The 19,667-nt window shown below is 48.8% G+C and overlaps 1 protein-coding gene across 1 annotated transcript in view; it reads left to right on the top strand.

The window, feature by feature from the left end:
- The first annotated feature begins 598 nt into the window (after positions 1–598).
- The window catches only part of LOC142583337 (uncharacterized), a 348,940-nt gene continuing 329,871 nt past the window's right edge, over positions 599–19,667 (top strand). The window contains exon 1 of the mRNA XM_075693760.1: positions 599–2,084. Within this exon, the coding sequence (XP_075549875.1) occupies positions 1,853–2,084 (232 nt within the window). The 5' untranslated portion in view covers positions 599–1,852. The remainder of the gene's footprint in view (positions 2,085–19,667) is intronic.

Raw genomic sequence — 19,667 nt, 5'->3', positions numbered from 1 at the left:
ATGCGAACATACGCAAATCGTATATCAAAACGAACAACACCCCACAACAACGAAGACTACATCACCAAATGAAGCGCAAAAGTTCCGTCATCCCAGTTATCTCTCTCACCGTGTTCTGACTCCCCCTGCACCATTGGACATGTCCGTTCGTTTCCAACTGGTTCGTTCTCCTCAAAGTTAAATGAAATGGAGAAAGTAAAAGAAAACGAGACGTGCTAAAGAAGATGAAACAAAAAATAATGAACAAGCGCCAAATGGAACTCGGAGCAGCTACCGCATACTGCGAGCGGTGAAGTTCTCGCAGCTGCTATCAGATGGCGAAGCGAGCGGTGAGAAAAGCATGCAGGGTGCCCCTCGAGGTGGAGTAGAGATGGGAGCCGGTCCCCTCAGTGCGCATGCTCCGTTTCTCCCTTCGCTATCGCTTCCCTTCACTCATTCTCTCCCCCAGGACCTGGGGTAGGGGAAGATCCCGAAACGCTGCTAGGATGGTGACTCGTCGCAGGCTCGCGGAGGATCGGCCCCTCCCTTCTCTCGCATGACGAGAGCGCTGGCTCCCGGTGCAACATCCTCCCTCATCCGTTTCTGGCTGGAGGAAGAAGAAAGGCGCACGGGAGTCCGGGCGAACAAGACGCGCGGCACGTCGCTCGTTAGCCGGCGCAGTCGCGAGCCACCGTCCACGCGCGCTGCGCTAGCCGGAGGTAGGACGTTCGCTTTCCACTTGGCGCCGAGTGCATCGTTCGACGCACGTCAACGTTTCCGAATCGTTTCGTGCGAGCTGGGCTGCTGCTAAGAGTGCGTGTGCGCGTACGCACAGTGACGGTGCGTCTTCTTAGTTTGACTGTTAGCAGTGCCTTCGCGTTTTGTGCGTACGCGTGCCTTCGGGAAGGCAAACACAATTCAAATCAGTGGGTATGCCTGCGGCGACGCTTCTTCCAACTGAGCCGTCGGTTGCCGTGTTGCTTGCGCAAAAGTTCTAGTGACCAGCCGCTAAGCATCAGTTTGGCCCCTGTTATACTTCCCCCAAACCTGCATTTCTTCTTAGCACGTGGGTCGCATGTATTATCAATATTTTTGTAGATATCTCGTGTGACTTCGCCCCCTGCTCACGTTTTTGTTCGCGTATGTTGAAATGATTCAAGTCGAAACGTATTGTAATTGGCCATATTGTTTCTAAAGTAATGTGAAACGTAGCAATTTATTAATGGAAAGAAACGTATTGGGTAGAGCGGTGAAAGCTTAATGCGTCCACCTGTGGAGCTAGCTACGTAGTCAGTGCCAGTAAGGCGGAACCGGTGTCAAGTTGGACCTGAGCCACTGCATTCCATGTCCGCTGTCCTGCGCTTTGTTCAGACGCTCGCTTTGAAACTCTGTCTGCTGATCCTTGATTTCGATACTGAAAACCGACGTTGGCGTTACACACACTGTAGCCGGACAGCTACATATTCTGCTTGCTATGCAGTCACTACAAATTACGAACGCGTGGTTTATGAATCCTAAGAAATTGCTTTCACTATAGAGGTGCACAGTTCATTCAAGCATCGGCAACAAGGGACTACAACAAGTTACGAGAACGCGTTGTGCGTTGTGATGCGCCGCCTGCGTAGGAACTTCCCTGTGGACAGCGCAGAGAACGACAAAACGACAAGTACCGACCACCCCGTTTATGCCTGAACGGTGGCATCCCTCGACGAAGCATTCTCCGTAGTGTACCTAGTTTCATCCACCGACGCCGACGGGGCGGCGACGTTTCAGCTCCGCTTTTCGTTCTCCTCGGAGAGATGGCACTCGCGTCGGTGGAAGCGCCGGAGAAACCGGGCCACGTGGAGCACGCACCCGTGGCACGCGACGGCTGATGCCGCCGACGGAGTCGTCACGGCAAAGCTGGACGGCGGTCTGTTGCCGAACTCAGGAATACAGGTGTTCGCCGGCACTGCGCAGGACACGACAGTGGTGGGCGCTGGTGGTCGCGACGGCGTCGATGCTGCTGCTGGCACCTTTGCCGCAGCAGCCGGCCACCGCCGCTGGACTGCCGCTGCCCACTGAGCCTCTGTCCACGAGTTGGCTTGCCAGGACCCGTAGGGACGGTGAGTCCGCCTTTCACCAACACTTGCATGGCCAGAGAAAAGTACTGCGGTGATGCGCATCCTTGTTTAGGAGCACAGTAGCCTAGGCGAATTTGCAGCAGTAGCAGCAACGGACCTTTACACATTGCGTGACGCGCGTTGGGGCACGGCCCTCTGTGACAGCTTTGTTATATATGCGCAGCGAGAGCAGCTGACACGGTAAAAGACACAATTCTTACTGGAACAATGCACTAATCTTGAATTAATAATTTACTTGCAGACACCAATTTTTTGTATCAATAGTCCTTCCTATAGAAATAATTATTTCAGAGTTGGCGTCCGATTTACGTCATACTTGTGTCTTTTACCACCGTAGTGTCCCTCGTGCCATATATGGACCGCAGAAAAGCAAAAACCTAAAGCATGATCTCATGCCCTACACGAATTCCAAGTTCGCAAACGTGTGCTATGTATTACATCCAGCGAACAAGCACGAGTATTACTTGGCCACTTCTTATAGAAATAATCATGCCGAGTGCGGGAGGTAAACCATTGATATTCTCCTCTACTTGGGCATCTCTCCACTAAAATATTTTCTTCTGTTGGCTTCCCTGTACATTTTATGCGATTGTTTGTGTGATTACGGAATTTTTTATATGTCCTTACGGTCCCGCTGGCAGATTCTTTATACATGAAGGCAGCCCCTGCTTGGCTTACACAACAAAGGTGCATAAAAGGACGCAAATTAACGCAGAGTAGTGTCACAAATTTTGATTCAGGCTATGCGCATCCGGCGGCAATCATTATGAAAGAGATGTATCACTGATACAATCGTTTCTTGGAGCTCACTGCATGGGCACAATTTCGGGCACAATTCTACCCTAATATTTAGCTGTCCTGCCGGCGAACAGGAATGAGCGAAATTAGAGACCCCTCTATGGTAGGCCCCGATATTTGGCGAGCGTCGAAGTTAGCGTCTGCAGCATTCTACTGTTCGTTCGTTGAATAGCCTATTTATTGCTCACATTTGGAAGCTGAGGCATGCTCTTTATCTTGTAACTTATACATCCGGGATGAGCACATGAAGATCAAAACAATAAAAACGGAAGAAGCGCCCAGTCTTCTTGCTGTTGAGATGTCACGTCGAGAAACATTTACGTTTCTTGATCATATAAACACATTTCTTTAGAACGCGCAAGGCATTTTGTTGTTCGCGAATAAAAGGGATGACACTTCTGAGGTAACTCACAATTTAATGTTATGTACTGCCGCGCCTGCGGCTCTCTTTTATGAGAGGCACTCTGCGACCTGCCGTGGAATCCCGGTGAAAATGCCGCTGAGTTCAACGTCGCGGGTCCAACCCCTGCCGCGGCTGCTGCGTTCATTCATTAAGGACGCAATGCAAAAAAGGCGGTATTTTACAAGCATTGGTGTACATGGTATAGAACTCATGGTAGTCAAGCTTAATCCAGAATGCCCCCTTATTACCTGCTTCGTATTCAGATCGCGGTTTTGGCATGCAAGTGTAAGAACGTATCATATTTGGTTAGTGTAGGTTCATTTTACCCTTTATTCTGATTTTATTATGCGATGGCATTGTACGGATGTGCATGCGGTCGCGCTTTATTTGGACTTGTATGGTATGAAGAACTTTATTGAGGTCCTGAGGGATCAGTCTGGGACTGATGCGGGCCGCTCCCACGTCGGTACAGAGAGGCCGAGCCCCTCTGCCATCACACGGGCCCTCTGGACAGCCCTGAGTTGGTCCGCTAGCACTTCACTGTGCAGCATTCGCTGCCACCACTGTTCACCTCGAGAACCATCACCGGCCAACGCCAAGCAGCGCCACAGCATGTGTTGTAAATCGAGCAAACCCCCACACTTACTACAATAGACTGAAACCCCGCAGTCCGGATTAATTTTATTCATGATGACCGGGTTAGGGTACGTCCGTGTCTGCAGAAGCCTTAATGTAACCGCCTGCGGGCTACTTAATTTAGGATGTGGCAACGGGAATGCCCTGCGCCCTAAGTAATAGTGCTTGGTGATTTCGTTGTAGGTTAACAGTTGGTCCCTGTACTCAGGAGCGGGAGATCCAGCCCCTTCAGGGAGTACACGGCACACTAATCCTCGTGCCTCCCTGTGCGCCACCTCGTTGAGGTTACGCGGGGCTCCCTCCACTGTCCCCATGTGCGCCGGGAACCAAGTAACGGTATGCGAAGTGATATCCCTACCCTGCAGCAGTCTGTTAGCCGGTTCCGCAACAAGTCCTCTCGAGAAGGCTGTAATCGCAGATCGCGAGTCGCTAAACACCAAAACTCTTCTAGAATCAAGTAGTGCTAGAGCAATAGCCACCTGTTCAGCAACCCCCGGGTCTTTGGTATAAATGGAAGCAGCATTTCTAACGCTCCCTTTGCCATCTACTAGCACCACCGAATAAGCATTTTTACCATTAATCCATGCGGCGTCAACAAACGCAGACTCCTCCTCCTGATCCTTTGCCTCTCGCAACAAAGCCCTAGCTCTCGCGACCCGCCTCCCTACATTGTGCACGGGGTGCACATTCCGCGGAAATGGACGAACCATGATATTTGCCCTAAGGTTCACGTTCAACTCGTGTAGAGGCGCCCTATCGTGCGACACAGCCACCGATTCTTCAATTGACTGCAATATATACCTACCCGCTGGTGTACCTAGCAACCGCTCCCTCTGTGCGGTACGTTGAGCCTCAGCAATTTCATCTAAAGTATTATGCAAACCCAGTCGTAACAACATATCGTTTGACGTAGTCATAGGCAGACCAAGCGCAGCCTTGATGGCTTTTCTGATTAATGCTTCCAATTTATTTTTCTCCCCCCTATTCCAATTTAGCATAGCTGCCACATACGAGAAATGACACATAATAAATGCGTGAACTAAGCGCATCGCACCTTCTTCTCCTAAACCCCTATGCCTATTAGAGATCCGTCTTATAAGTCTTATGGCCTCCTCCGTTTTCTTGGTAATACGCTGAATGGTTCTAATGTTCGATCCGTTCGCTTCAAGTACAAAACCCAGGACCCTGATTGCTTCAACTTTGGGTATCACCGACCCTTCCCTAGTATGAATTCTAATGCAAGGCTCAACTTCCGGTACCCAACCCCTCGGCCTACGACCTAGCTTCTTAGATTTGAAGATCAACAACTCCGACTTTTTAGTGGAGCACTTGAGCCCCATGAGACCCAGGTACTCCTCCGTAAGCGTTACCACCTGCTGCAGCCTAGCCTCAAGCTCTCCATCACTACCACCGACACTCCATATAGTAATGTCATCCGCGTAGATAGAATAGCCAATATCCTGGACAGTGTCCAGTCTATTAGCCAACTTCGACATCGCCAGATTGAATAACATAGGCGAGAGTACGGATCCCTGCGGAGTACCACAGCAACCCAATTTAACGACTTCCGATTTTATCTCCCCAAACCTGAGACATGTCTTTCTATCCGTAAGGAAAGCCTTGACAAAATTGAAAAGCCGCTGCCCCATATTCAAGTCCGATAGCACCCGTAGAATGAAAGAATGTCGGATTTTATCGAAAGCTTTTTCCACATCAAGTCCAATTAGTGCCTTAGTATCCCTTGTTCGCCGGTCAAGGATCTGATGCTTAATCCTGATCATAGCATCCTGAGTCGAGAGGCCGGGCCGAAATCCTATCATCGAATGCGGAAAGACCCCATTGCCCTCAACATAACGCGTTAGCCTATTTAAAATGGCATGCTCAGCGACTTTTCCCAAACACGACGTCAGTGAAATAGGTCTGAGATTTTCAAGCCCTATGGCCTTGCCCGGTTTGGGTATCAGAACAGTAGTTGCCAGTTTCCACTCTTCCGGGAAAGAGCCTTCCTTCCATAGGCAATTGATCTGCCGCGTAAGGAACTCAATTGACCCATCGTCTAAATTCCGTAGCATTTTATTCGTAATGCCATCCGGCCCTGATGCCGATCGACCATTAAGATTCTGCAGCGCCATCCTGATATCACTTTCAGTAAATTCCGCGTCCATAGCTGCATTTTCGTCTCCACTATATTCCAAAACCCCATCAGGTGTATCGTGCCAGGTCTCCAAAGGAAGGTATCTCTGAGCCAAATCCTTTAGCAACTCCTGCTCCGTGGAGTCCCGACACGCCTGATGGACCAGCTTACCTATCACAGTCCTCTGATTAGACTTAGTGTTTGTCTCATCTAGTAAATGTCTGAGCAAACTCCATGCGCCTCCCCTCTTAATGCGACCATCAATAGAATTGCACACTTCATCCCATTGCTGCTTGCACAGTACCCGACAATGGTCTTCAATTTCCTGATTAACCACTGCTATACGCTTTCTAAGCCTTCTATTTAATCTCTGACCCTTCCATCTCGCTAACATCGACTGCTTTGCTTCCAACAAATGTGCCAGGCGACTATCCATGTGTTCCGTGTCAATATCGGTCTGAACCTCTTTAGTGGACGCCTCAACGTCACTTTTAAGCTGACTAGTCCACTGTTCCAAGGTCAACTCATTTCCTTCATCATCGATTCTCTGCGCTCTTCTTTTCCTAAATGCATCCCAGTCAACCATCCTGAATGTGCGCTCCTTTTTATTAGCCACTGCCAAAGTAATCATAAGTATGTAATGATCGCTACCAAAATCTTTATTAGAATTTGACCAGGACGAATCCACCACCCCTCGAACAAAAGTGAGATCAGGTGTCGAATCTCTACATGTCGACGTGCCACATCTGGTGGGATACGAGGGGTCTGTAATCAGAGTTAAATTCAAGTCTAGTGCCTGCTGCCATAGTCTCTCCCCCTTAATAGTGCTATAAACATACTTCCACACATGACATGGTGCATTGAAGTCCCCTCCAATAAGCAACGGTGCATCCTTAGCCAGATTGGTTGCCTTGGTCAAGAGAGATTTGAAACTCTGCTTCGTGTCCCGGGGGCTACTGTACAGGTTAAGCAGGTAAACGCTCCTCTGACATGACCTTTGCCGACCTAAGATTACTTCCACCATAATATATTCAATCTTGCAATCTGCCATGTGAAGATCATGTCTAATGTATGCCAACCTCCTATTAATGAGAGTAGCGAGTCCTCTGCCCTGTTCATTATCCTTAACTTCCGCTTTGAAATTCGTTAAGGTCACGTTAGACGTCAGTGTTTCCTGTAACATGATAACTTGAGGCTTGACACCATGCGTTCTAACAAACTGCTGCAGAGACGCCTTCTTATGATTGAACCCCCTACAATTCCACTGCCAAATACTAAATGAACTATTTAATAGAGCCATCTTGACCACGGAAATTTGGTGAACTATTTTTGAGCTCAAGTCCACTGTCTCGTTTAGATATATTTCAATTTTGCCTAATCTCTGATCCGTGATATTTTCCCGTTCTTCTATCCGCTCCAGTCTACTAATGATCTGATTTACACTTTCTTGCAATGTCGCCATCATTGCCTTAAGCTCGGAACCGACTTTACCCTGAATCCGGACGGTCGAGGATAAGGCCCTCTTTTTCGGAGCAGGCGTCTCTTCGTCCGCCATGTTCTGTTCTGCGACCTCCACAGACCTTGGTACCTCAACCGAGTCATCATGTTTCCCAGTCTGTCTTAAGCTATCGTTGTTACCGGAAGGTAAGCCGTTCCTAAGTACAGCCATCTCCTTGATAAGCCCGTCAATGGCTGCTTTTAAACTACGATTCTCTCTCTCCAATTGCGCAATCCTATCCCTATCCTTATTACCATCCACATGCTCCTGGCGCTGCTCGGGCGCTCGGCCGGCGTTGATGCCACCCTTGACCTTGTCAGCCCAGGTGGTCTGGCTCCCAGCTGCGCCGCCGTCGCCACCAGCTGCAGGAAAGCGCACCCGCGCCTCCATAGAAACGGATCGGCTCCTGGTCGTACGAGTCCCAGAAGATGGCCGCTGCCTCGACCTGGAGCGGCTCCTAGAGCGCGAGCGTCCCTTAGAACGTTGGCGGGCGCACACCAGCTGCACCATCTCGGCTGCCTCTTGTTCCGCCGTTAGCTCCGCCCTGGCTCTCTCCTGTCGTCGTACACGCACGACGTAGGGAAGCTGGTATCGTTGTCTGCATTGTTTATCCGCTGTCAGGTGTCGTCCGCCACAAAGCTTGCAACAAGGCACACAGTTGTGATCCTCTTCAGGGTTCCGAGCCCCGCATCCTCGGCATTCAAAACAATCGGGGGCTGGGCAGACGTCCGCCCGATGTCCAAGCTTGCCACACACATAACATACATCCAACTGCTTTCGATACAGGAAGCACCGTACCAGAGTTGGCCCATATCTGACGAAATTGGGCACCTTTAACCCATCGAAAACAATGATGACTGATCCTGTGTTTTTGATGCGTTTGGCCGCCATAGCCAGCGGATTGCGATCATTAACAATGTTCCGCTCAAGTGTCGCGGGGCCATCCATAATGTCTACATTGCGAATGACCCCCTTACACGTAGTGTGTGGGGCCGTCTCGTACGCACTGACCTCAAAATCCTTGTCTGCCACTCTGATTGACCTGAGTCTCACATAACGTTCAGCGTTGCTCCTTTCTGGCGTACTAGCCACCAAGATATTTTGCATAAAGTTCGGGCAAATAACATCTTCCCGAATATGTTCAATACCGAGGCCTGCCGCCTCTACGATTGCCTTGCCCACCGCTGTAGAGCTAACTTTCTCCAAATTCAGTCCACCCCGTGGGCGAATGACTATTTTGATGTGTTCTTGTGGCATCGGTGGCATGCGCGACGGCTTCACAATGCGATTCTTGATTGCCGAGCCTCCGCGCCGTTCACCTGCGCCCCGTCGTTCAGGCATCTCACTTGGCGAACCGCCATCACCTAATGCATGCCTCGTCGTAGTTCTAGATTTTCGGTTGGACACTGTCCGCCATCCCAGGTCTTCAGTAAAGTCCTCCGCCGGGAGCACTTCCCCTTCAACGTGCATTGCTGCCATGCCGCGCTAGGTCTACCAGACGCTAGCTCTCGGCCAGCGTGGCGTGAGCACAAAAGTTCCAATGAAGTCCAAAAAAGGGGTGGCCCACCTCAAAATCAGGTATCCGCTGAATCTTCTCTTCTTCACGGATCCGATGATAACAAATTTACACCACTAGGTGACCAAAAAAGGCTCGGAAGCTTCGAAAAAGACGGACCCATAAAAGCCCACAAGCCTCCTTCGAACTTCGTCGTCGTCTTCTCCATTTGGACTTGTGTTTCTGTTTCAACCTCGGCGTTTCAGTGTCCCAAAACTTCATCCATCATTTCATTCTTTTTGTTTTAATTTGGCATGCTAATCGGTGTTCTTTAGGCTATGTTCATCACTAATGCAGCCATTGGCTTCATATGAATGAATTTCAGTAGCGCAAGCTCCGTTTACAGTCTCTCCACCTGACACCGTAGCTACATTTACGCGTGCTTAGCCACTGAGACCTCTATTCCGTTTAGTGTTTCGATGTGGTTTGTCATGAAAGTTCATTGCTATTTCTTTGTCTGTTAGTCATACCCCCAATTTTATGTAGCATACCGTCTTAAGCCAAGCAAAAGCTATAAACAATGTTTTGTTATGTTCAGCGTGCTAAAGGAAAATAAATTAAAATATGGTGTTTTACTTGCCACAACCACTTTCTCATTATTAGGCACGCCGTAGTGAAGGACTCCGGCAATTTCTACCACCTGGGGTGCACCTAAATCTAAGCACACGGGTGTTTTCACATTTCGCCCCCATCGAAATGCGGAGGTCGTGGCCGGGATTCGATCCCGGGACCTCGTGCTCAGCAGCCCAACACCACAGAAACTGAGCAACCACGGCGGATTCGTTCAACATGCTCCCTGTAACGTTTTGTTTTTGTGCCTTAGTATTATTGAGGCGGCAGAAAGTGTTTCTCACCACGTTAGGGGATGAGAACAATTTATTCGCGTCTCACCACGCTGCTATATTTAGGAAATAATTTGTGAAAACAGGAGTTGTTGGATATTTAAAGCAAATTCATATAAATATACATAAATTCATATAAATTCGCGATGACTCCTGGCTGTATTTCACTACCTGAACCACAGCTTCTGCTAAAGTGCCCAAGCGCTACTATGGTAGCACCATTTACTTATGCCAGTGGGTAAGTGGCGCTTGAAATGTTCTTGTTATCGTAGGCAAAAAGTTGATACGCAAAGTAGAGCGGAGGCAGAGACGACAAAGCATGCAGTAAACTTGAGCGATGGTACGGCAGTTCCACGTGCACGCCCTTTCGTCATTCTGCCCCGTGTGTTGAGTTAGCGCTGTACACATTCCATGCGCCGGACCAACTGGGACTCCAGTCATCGGTTGCATATTTTACTAGCTTTGTAAATTAATGTGTGTGCACCACCACTCGAAAGTCAGTCAGTGGTCGCCACCTCACGTTTTGAAAAGCAGCCTACAGCAAAGTAATCATAATTCCGTGACAACGGCCACACAGTACAAGGAGCGAAAGCGCACAAGCGATTTGAGCGTATTCCTTCGCGCCTCCAACCGGTCCGTTCAGGTGCAATTTTATTAGCGAATTCAAGGAACCGCGCGAAGCTATTTTCCGGCAACGCGGACACTACCCAGTTTCTAGCCAGCTTCTTTCTGAACACTCCGAACACTTTTTCTTAGCTGTGCGCTTATCTAGGCTAGGCAGAGCATAAAGAAATTATTATCATTCGTAAACTCATAAAGACTATCCTCACTGCTCAAGTATGCAGTGTTCCGCTGCAGTTGAATAAAAATTGGACGGAAGACAAGATCTGCATTAGGTTTGAGGAGACCGTCCACGAACTAATTTGGGAATGCATCTACGTTTTGTTTGTGATGTTTCTGCAAGCTTTCATTTCATTATGTAGGCAAACGCTACGTGGAACTTCTTTCGTTGCTGATTTTGGGAGAGCGCGCAGTGGTGATATCTTCAGCATGTCTGGGCGAAGTAGGTATTTTTTTAACACTGACAGACCTCGGCTCCGAAATCGCAACAGTGTGCTAATTCTGCGTCTTATAACATTAATTAGTAATATTGCGCCAAATATCTTATGTAATGCGTATGTAGCCTACTTTACTGCGCCCACTGGTGCCATGAAGGTAGATTACAAGATACTGCTGCGTTATCTCAATTGCCCAATTACGTCTAAACACCAATGTTAGAGCAGCAGTCTGGCGTTTATGCTCGAACATCGGCTGCAGTGAAAGAACCATTGCCAGATGTTATTATTTCAGTGGGTGACCATCCAAGGTGTGCATTTCGCTTTGGCGTAAGAGCGAAGCATCACTTCCACATAAACACTGGCAGCATTCGCGTTGAGAGTTAACCTAGAAAGTTCCCCTGAGAATGTAGAATGGGGTTTTTATAGTAATATACTATTTGAGGTGTGAGAGTAAGCTTAATTTATTGTAATCAAACTTGCACCGTCGTTTGATTAAAGGACGTGCTAACTGCTGGGCTGAAACTGGCATGATAAGACAAAATGAACAGTGGCCGAGCAAAAAATGTCTTAGAAGCCAGCGTTTGCACAAGAGGCGACTTGTCCTCCTCACGGCACCTTTCTGTGAACAACTGTCTTGTTATAATGATGATGATAATGTGACCATTCCCTTCAAAACCGGGTGTTTTCAGGCTCGTTCTTTCACACTTTCTGGTATATTTAAATCTCTGAATGGTTTTATGCGCAGAGCTTCAGTTTTCACACTAGGAAGTTCATTTTATTACTTGCTCCCATCATCCACCCAGCCTTCTTTTACTTGTCCTCACCATTGATTAATTCTTCAAATAACCCTTCAAGCTTAGCGTCTCGCATAGTTACTTCCACATTAAACGTGAGATGGAAACACAGGGATACATCCAGAATCTGCCTAACTGTTTCTACAGCATCTCCACGTGCTACAATTTGCCACATGAGATGCACGTGATAAAACTGACCACTTTCAGAAATGAAACCACTGTTTATCTTCCAATCTACGCCCAGACGCTCGACAAATGCAACATTCGTCGGTGCCGCCTATGGCTGTCTTAAAGTATTACAATTTGTCTTGCAAACTGTCTTACAGTATAATGGGTCTCTAGAACAATAAGCGACAGAAATTGTGTCAGGCTTAACTTCATGTAGGTATAAGCTCCAGACATATTTCCGCAACTACTGAAAATCACACATGACATTATAACGTCAAACCATTCACGTCTTGACGTCAACTTTAGCTAATCAACGACCCAAGCGTCCAGCGGTAACTCACAGCGGTCTTTATAAAGCCCAATCAAACGCACATTCCGTTTATAAGAGATCACTTTTTTGCTTTCAAAACAAATAACATTGCCTCACTGAGCAGTTTTCTTGACTACTTGACTGACAAGAGGTGAGGAGTATGCTCAAGCAGAGAGGGTTTCGATGGGGCATAGTTAGCACAGTGTAAGTAAATAACCTGATGAGGAGGGGTGTGCCGGCGTCTGCGGTTGACTCGCTTGCCCTTACTTAGCTTTCGATGGCCATTCGAAAATCGCGGTGGCGTACAATGGAAGCTTTAAAAAAGCCGCCAGAATGGATCCTAAGCAGAGTTGGCAAAGCAATCTCATACGTGCTGAAATGGTTCGATAGTGTTTTACTGCAACGGAAAATTATTTATTATACGCAAATAAATCAATGCTCTCCGGCATGTCCCTGGTGTGATTGGTGGGCGGCAATCTTCTATTCCTTTGGGAACGGGCCAGTCTCCAGATATTAAGAAAGGAATTTAGTTTTCTTAGGCATGTTAATGCATCCTTAAAGGGACACTAAAGGTTACTATTAAGTCAACGTGGACTGTTGAAATACCATCCCAGAAACCTCGAAACGCTTGTTTGGTGCCAAGGAGAGACTTATTTTAAGAGAAAATGCGTTCTGAAGCGTCCGCGTGCCTCTAGCGCAGTTCAAATCGCCCGCTCTCCGATCGAGGAGTACTGACATCATGGTCTCATAGTGACGTTGCGCCGTCGCTGAGTAAAACGGCGTCCGAAGACGGCGCTACGGCTTTTCTGCTCAAAACGCAAACGCGCGGCCAGAAACAGAGCCAAGACAGAGCCGACAGCAGAGCGAAAGCGCGAGTATGGTGGCTAGCGGAAGGAGAAACGCGCGACCATAAGCTGGTACTCTATTCTATGACGCAAACTTCGACGCTCGTTGCAATGGACCCTGACAACGACAGATTGGCTGGCGATGCTGGGCTCAACTTCAGCGGTTTGAGCACTGACGAGCGCGACCTGCTGCTGAGGGCTCGCGCTGCCGGCGTTGTTGCGTACTACGACGGCGGCCTCGGCACCGGCTCTCCGGAGCGGGAAAGCAAAGAGGGCTTCCCACGACATCACATGGACGTGGAATTCTCGCTGCTTGTTCCAAATGAAAGTTTCGCGAGCCAGCAGAACCCGCACAGCACGACGCGATAACGAAACTACTGAAACTCCAAAGCGTGCGCGGCGCAGAGTCGAGCGAAAACGAAACCTTTCGACCACCCATACTACTGAACGGTAACGTCAAAATGTTATTTTTTCTTAGAATCGAATAGGCGTAGTCAAGTAGCATTTTCTTCCGTCTTATAATCGAATGAAATAATATTTTTAATTCGAGTAGTTGAGTATTAGTAACACAAATGATGAGGAGTGCTTTCGTCATCGGGCTAGTACCGGAATGTTGCTGGGGGGTCTCAAATAGTGTCATGCATTTACCTCAATTTCTCGGTTACTAAAGCTCTGTTCGCGATTATATTGACGCCTTAGACGTTATAGAACATTGCTCTACTACTTTAACTTGACTTTCTGGTAACCTTTAGTGTCCCTTTAACGCGGTCAGGTCACTTTGATGTGGCGAGTTCTCGCGGTTTTGTGACGTCGCGTGACAGACACGTGAAGTGGGCGCAGCCCCAAAACATTTGACCAATAGCAGACGGCTAACGTCGAGAAAGGCATCAGATCAAAAAATCAACGCCCGAGCACTCCGCCCAAATCGTTACCCAGCGAACCTCAAAGGTGCTGCCCCGGCGTTTATCAGTGGGTTAATCATGACGATTCATTAAAGGACGGCACGGAGTTTCTGCTTGCGCTCGTCTGCACGAGCCGGTCCTTGTGCTCGGACCGCAGCATCGCACGGAGTAGACGAGCTCATTTCCGGTGTTGATAGCAGCGTTGCTGACCGAGAGCTGCTTGCTCTTCAAGAGTTTGTATGACGCGTGGCGTACCCATTTCGGAGCCGGAGAGAAACTACTGCGAGCGCGCTCGGCGGAGAGACACAACGTCACAACTTGGGCAGCCAGTTGCAAGCCTCTCTTTCGTTTTGTTTTTCGTGCATGGGCATGGGGTTGCACCAGAGGTGTCCTCGGCGCATAGGCGACAGACAGATCAGCTAGCCATATACAGCTTCGCTGTAATAATTTTTTTCGTTGTGTCTAATCACGCATAATCAATGTGCCCGTTTTGACACGTGTAGTTGTGTATCGTTCTCGGCTGACCGCTTTTCACTGTCTAACAAATGTTATCGCTCAGCGCCGGACGTCCCCCATGTATCGGAAGTTTCTCGAACGTTATCGAAGGTTATACCTTTATCGTGTGATGCCGCAGGCGAGACATGACCAGAGGCTCCAAGCAAGGGGAGCGGAAAACGTCCCTGTTTGTTCAACAGCCGTGTATATATATATATATATATATATATATATATATATATATATATATACCCTATGTGGGCGAGGGTGCGTTCTCACACCACCATGTGTCATGTGCGATACAAATATTGGTCACATCACAGGTGCCGTAGATGCGAATCCAGCGTTGCGCCAGATACGACGCATCCCCTTTTCTTTCAAAGACGAGAAACAAAAAAACAAAGAAAATAACATTAGTACAAACGAACATTTAGAACGCGATTTAGGGAACCTGCACAAAGCTTCGATTATAGGCAAGCCTCTGTTGGGGGCCTTCGTTCTCGCGTTGACCTACTGAGCGCAGGTTCTCGGTCCTATTACAACCCTGCAAGAGCGTTGGATGAGGCAGGAATGCTGCCAGTTGTGGCTGGGGACTCTGCGGCATTGCTGCGGCTGTATGCTGAACATCTTTCGTCAGGTCCTTGGTGCAGGTCCTCCTCGTACTTACAAAGGCTTCTTTATCGAAGAGCTTCTCTTGTAGGCAGCATATGTTGCCGATTGCGTCGCAGGAATGTGCTTTCATCAGTGATTATGTTACACGACCGGGGATATATGTCGTAGCTTGAACTACGTTACCTTTGATGGCGAACACCCTTTTTTGATGCCTACCTTGTCTAGAGGGTAGAACGGTGGTAGTTGTCGGCCGGAGTGGTCGGCCTGACGATGCTTCTGTACGTTGCGACCTGGACATGGCCGCACGTCGGGCAACGTTGTCCGTAGTCGTCTTCCTTTAAGTACTTCGCCAGGTGATGGGCAAGATTACATTGGAGTAGACCTGCAGGCAAGAAGACCAAGCCAAAACTCTTGATTCATTTGACTGCTTTCCTCTAAAATCCTCGTGACTACTTGTGCGCCTTTTTCCGTCAGACCGTTGGAGTGGTGGTACCTAGGGCTAGAAGTGGTGTGGTAGAAGTGGTTCCTTCGCGCAAATGCAGCACAAGCGTGGCTAGAAAACTGTGGATCATTATCCGAACAAACTTCAACTGGTATGCCATCTCTAGCAAAAATCGCACTTGCTGCTTCAATGACTGTCTTCGTGGTAGTATCCTTTAGCAGCTCTACTTCAGGAAAGTTTGATAATGCGTCGTAGGCGCGCAGGTATGGCCGTCCACTATGCTCAAAAATATCGATGCCGACATGATGCCATGGTTTATCAGCTACTGGGCGTAACTTTAACGGCTCGTGTGGCTGTCTGTACGCGTACCTTTCGCATGCAGGACATGCCTGTGCGAAAGCTGTTATTTCACGGTTGATTCCTGGCCAGAAGGCCAGATGCCTGGCCCGTGGCTTGGATTTATTGATTCCAAGATGGCCTCGATGAATGCGTTCCAAACTACCATCGTCATGGTAGCCGGAATTACAACTTTACGCCCTTTTAAGAGGACTCCTTTCACGGGAGAAAGCTCGCCTTGAAAACACTTTCAATGGCCTTGGAGTGCTTTTTCTGGCGCCAGATCCCAAAGATCTTGCTTTAATTCTTCCTCCCGACTAGTTTCCGTAGGCAACCTCTTCCAGGTGTTATCAGTGACAAGTGAGGAGACAACACTTACTGCGTGCACTTCAGTGTCGTCGTTGATGACGTCGTTTTCCGTGATGGGTCGGGTTGTTATACGGGACGGCATGTCAGCGAGAAGCAGTTGCTTCCCTTGTGTGAACTGAAGCTTTAAGTCATAGCGAAGATGGCGGAGGAAAAACCCCTGCAACCTCCGGGGCCTTCTGCGAGACGGCGATCAAGGGGTGGTGATCAGTTTCAAGAATAAACGACCGACCATAGACGAAATGGTTAAACTTTTCGCAGCCATATGCGACCGCCATCGCCTCCTTTTCAATTTGCGAGTAACACTGTTCGCACTGTGTAAGTTCCCGCGAGGCATACGCGACTGGCTTACATGTGGCCTGGTGGCACTGCAAGTGCGCTGCGCCGGTTCCATTTCCCGATGCAGCACATGTCACTTTTGCTGCTTTTGTTTAATCGAACGCAGCTGCTAAAGACTGTCTACTTAAACTTCCCCAAGGCTGCCTCTACTCTTCAGCGTGATTAGGCGTCCAGTCAAGCGCAGTATTCTTCTGTAAGAGATTTCTGAGGAGCGTCATCTTTTGGGCCAGTGACGGCATAAACTTGCTGAAAATATTCACGGTTCCTAGTACCCTCTATACTCCGAGCTTGTCGGTTGGCGGTAGAATTTGTACCATTCATTGTCACCAAGAAACTCGATTTTGCCGACACCAATGAAACACTTGTTCGTAATGAATGTCTGTCCACCGCGTTCTGCTGCTTGCAGTACCGACTACAGGCGCCTGTCATGCGCCTGCCTCGACGACCCCCACACTAGTACAACGTCAACGTATACTCTGACCCCAGGAATACCTTCAACAATTTCATTTAGAGTTGTCTGAAATACCTCAGGCGCCGATGATTTACCAAACGGTAAGCACAGAAATCTGCAGTGTCCGAACGGCGTTGCAAAGGTGCAAATTTGTGAGGTCTTGTTGTCCGACAGAATTTGGTGAAAACCAGAGGTCGCGTCAAGACGGGTGAAAACTGTAGCGCCCCCTAACTCTTACTCTATGTCTTCCCTTCGCGGCATTGTGTAATGTTCTCTTGATGCATTGGTTAAACCTCGTGGGGTCGATACATACTCAAATTTTCCCGTATTTCTTTCTAACAATGACCAATGGGCTTACCCAGTCTGTGGGCTCGGTTACTTTGGTTATGATTCCTGCGCGCTTCACGCGTCCTAGTTCTCGCCAGGATTCCTGTAGAGCCAGCGGTACTCGTCGGGCTTCTTGGACGACTGGTTTGGCGTGGTCACGTAGAACCATTTGATAGACTCTTTCCACGCGACCGGTCTCTGTGAACAAGTGGCGAAAGTTCGTTTCGACTTCATCAGAACTGTTTTAAGATACTGCGTGTATGCGTGACACAAGTCCAAGATTTTCGCTGGCCTGTAAGCCCAGGGTGGCCTCATGCCCCTTGGACACCACGAAGAAGTGGAGGACAGCGCGACGGTGACCTAGTGCTAATTGTGTGCGAATGGCACCATCATGCTTGATAACCCATCCGCCATACGAACGTAGCCTCACGCTGCTTGGTTTCAAGGGCGGCTTGCGGCGAATTTTACGGCAGCATCCGAAAGGTAGTAGGTTTGCTTGCGCTCCTGTATCGACCTTGAATTCAAGTGGTACAATCTCGATTTGGGCGAAATGTTCAGTCGTGTTAGCTTGCTGCGCAGCTTGACACACCAAAATGTCAAAGTTATCTTACCCGCCCTCAAATTCGCCAATATCGACAAATCGTCTGCAGCAGATCCAAAATTGTTAGGGCGTTGCATTTGCGATATGTTTTCCCGAATGCAGGATACCTTGTGGCGGGTGCAGACGTGCGCACTCAGGACACTTGTAATGTCTGAGCAAGACACTTTGTTTACTTGGGGGTTCCTTACCCATCGGGTCAATGTGGCTTTTTACCCGCGCCCGAATATTTGGTTGCGCTGCTGCCGCTACAGCTGTTTTATGAACCTGCTCATCCTTCACTAAAATTCAGCGTAGTGTCGCGCATCAACCATTCCCGAAGTTTCTCGTTGAACCCTTATCATTGCGTCCATTTGGGAGCCACAGTTGCATTATCTTGTCTGGTTCTGTAAGTCTCGCAACAGAGGTTCGAAAAGCTCAGCAGAGGCCTGAACTCGCGTGCGCAAAACGTAGCGCTCATGGGCTTCGTTCCGCTGCACCGCACAGTATGCATCGAATTTCGCAATGGCAGTGGCGTAGTCATTTCTGCTCTCATCTTCACCAAAGCTGAACGTGTTGAAGATCTCGATGGCTTCCTCGCCAGCAACGCTCAGCAGAAGTGCTGTCTTGCATGATTCCGTTCGAGGCATGCTGGTTGGCTGTTCTGTCGCGGCCGGCAAAAATTCAAACCTTTGCTTGAATGCCTGCCAGTTTTCGGCAATTTCGCCAGTCTGGCTCAGTGGGGCTGGTGGCTTCAGGAAGTCCATGGGGCTGGTCTTGTAGTAAAGTCTTCGGTTCACCAAGAGTGCACGTCGGCGTTAATCCCACTTCTGACACAATGTAACGTGTGGTGCCGCAGGCGATACATGACCAGAGGCTCCAAGCCAAGGGAACAGAAAACGTCCCCGTTGATTCAACAGCCGTGTATATATACAATGATTGCGAGAGGGTGTGTTCCCTCACAGCCATGTGTCATGTGCGATACAGGTATCGGTCACGTCATACGTGCCGTAGATGCGAAGCCAGCGCTGCTCCAGATACGATGCATAGATACAATACAATACACGCGGCTTCTTGCCGCCGAACCTTGTCTAAACTGGTTCTATGCGCAACGCGTATTGTGTAGTACCTCCTGGGGGACACTCGCGCGGCAGCGATTACTCTGGAACATTCTATGACTCATGTATGAAAGCCGACGCACTTGACCCGCTGATCACATTTTCGATCATGGGCGAGAAGGTTCACCGCTTTCGTTGTGCTTTCATTGTCACTTGGTTTGAGGGCCCAGGTTCTGCGAAGAAAACGCCAGTTTCGTCATTCACAGTTTTGTTACTTCCTTCGTCGTCACTGCTACATGACGTAGTATATGCCACGTGACAGACAGGCAAATTCGTGGGGGTGGCCCGAAAATTTTGACCTAATGGCTGATTGCAGAATTAGAATAGGAAAGCTTGGAATAGCTTTACGTTACAGCGCCCATGGTTAGCTTTCGGTGACTTTTCTCCCATAACATGCAGTGTGATCTACAACGTGTGGCTTGGCTCTGCCGGAAATCCTAAATGTACAGTCCCCTACAGGAGGGCTTCAGGGTGGAAGAACCACCGCTTGCAGCAATGCAGCTGCACCCAATGCGCGCATAGTTTCCTTCACTTGTAGTTGTGTTATCGAAGAAATTTT

Source organism: Dermacentor variabilis, chromosome 5 (genome assembly GCF_050947875.1).
Source record: "Dermacentor variabilis isolate Ectoservices chromosome 5, ASM5094787v1, whole genome shotgun sequence".
Classification (NCBI taxonomy): domain Eukaryota; kingdom Metazoa; phylum Arthropoda; class Arachnida; order Ixodida; family Ixodidae; genus Dermacentor; species Dermacentor variabilis.
The sequence above is the reverse complement of the archived record's forward strand: the minus strand, read 5'-3'. Positions and strand labels throughout refer to the sequence as shown.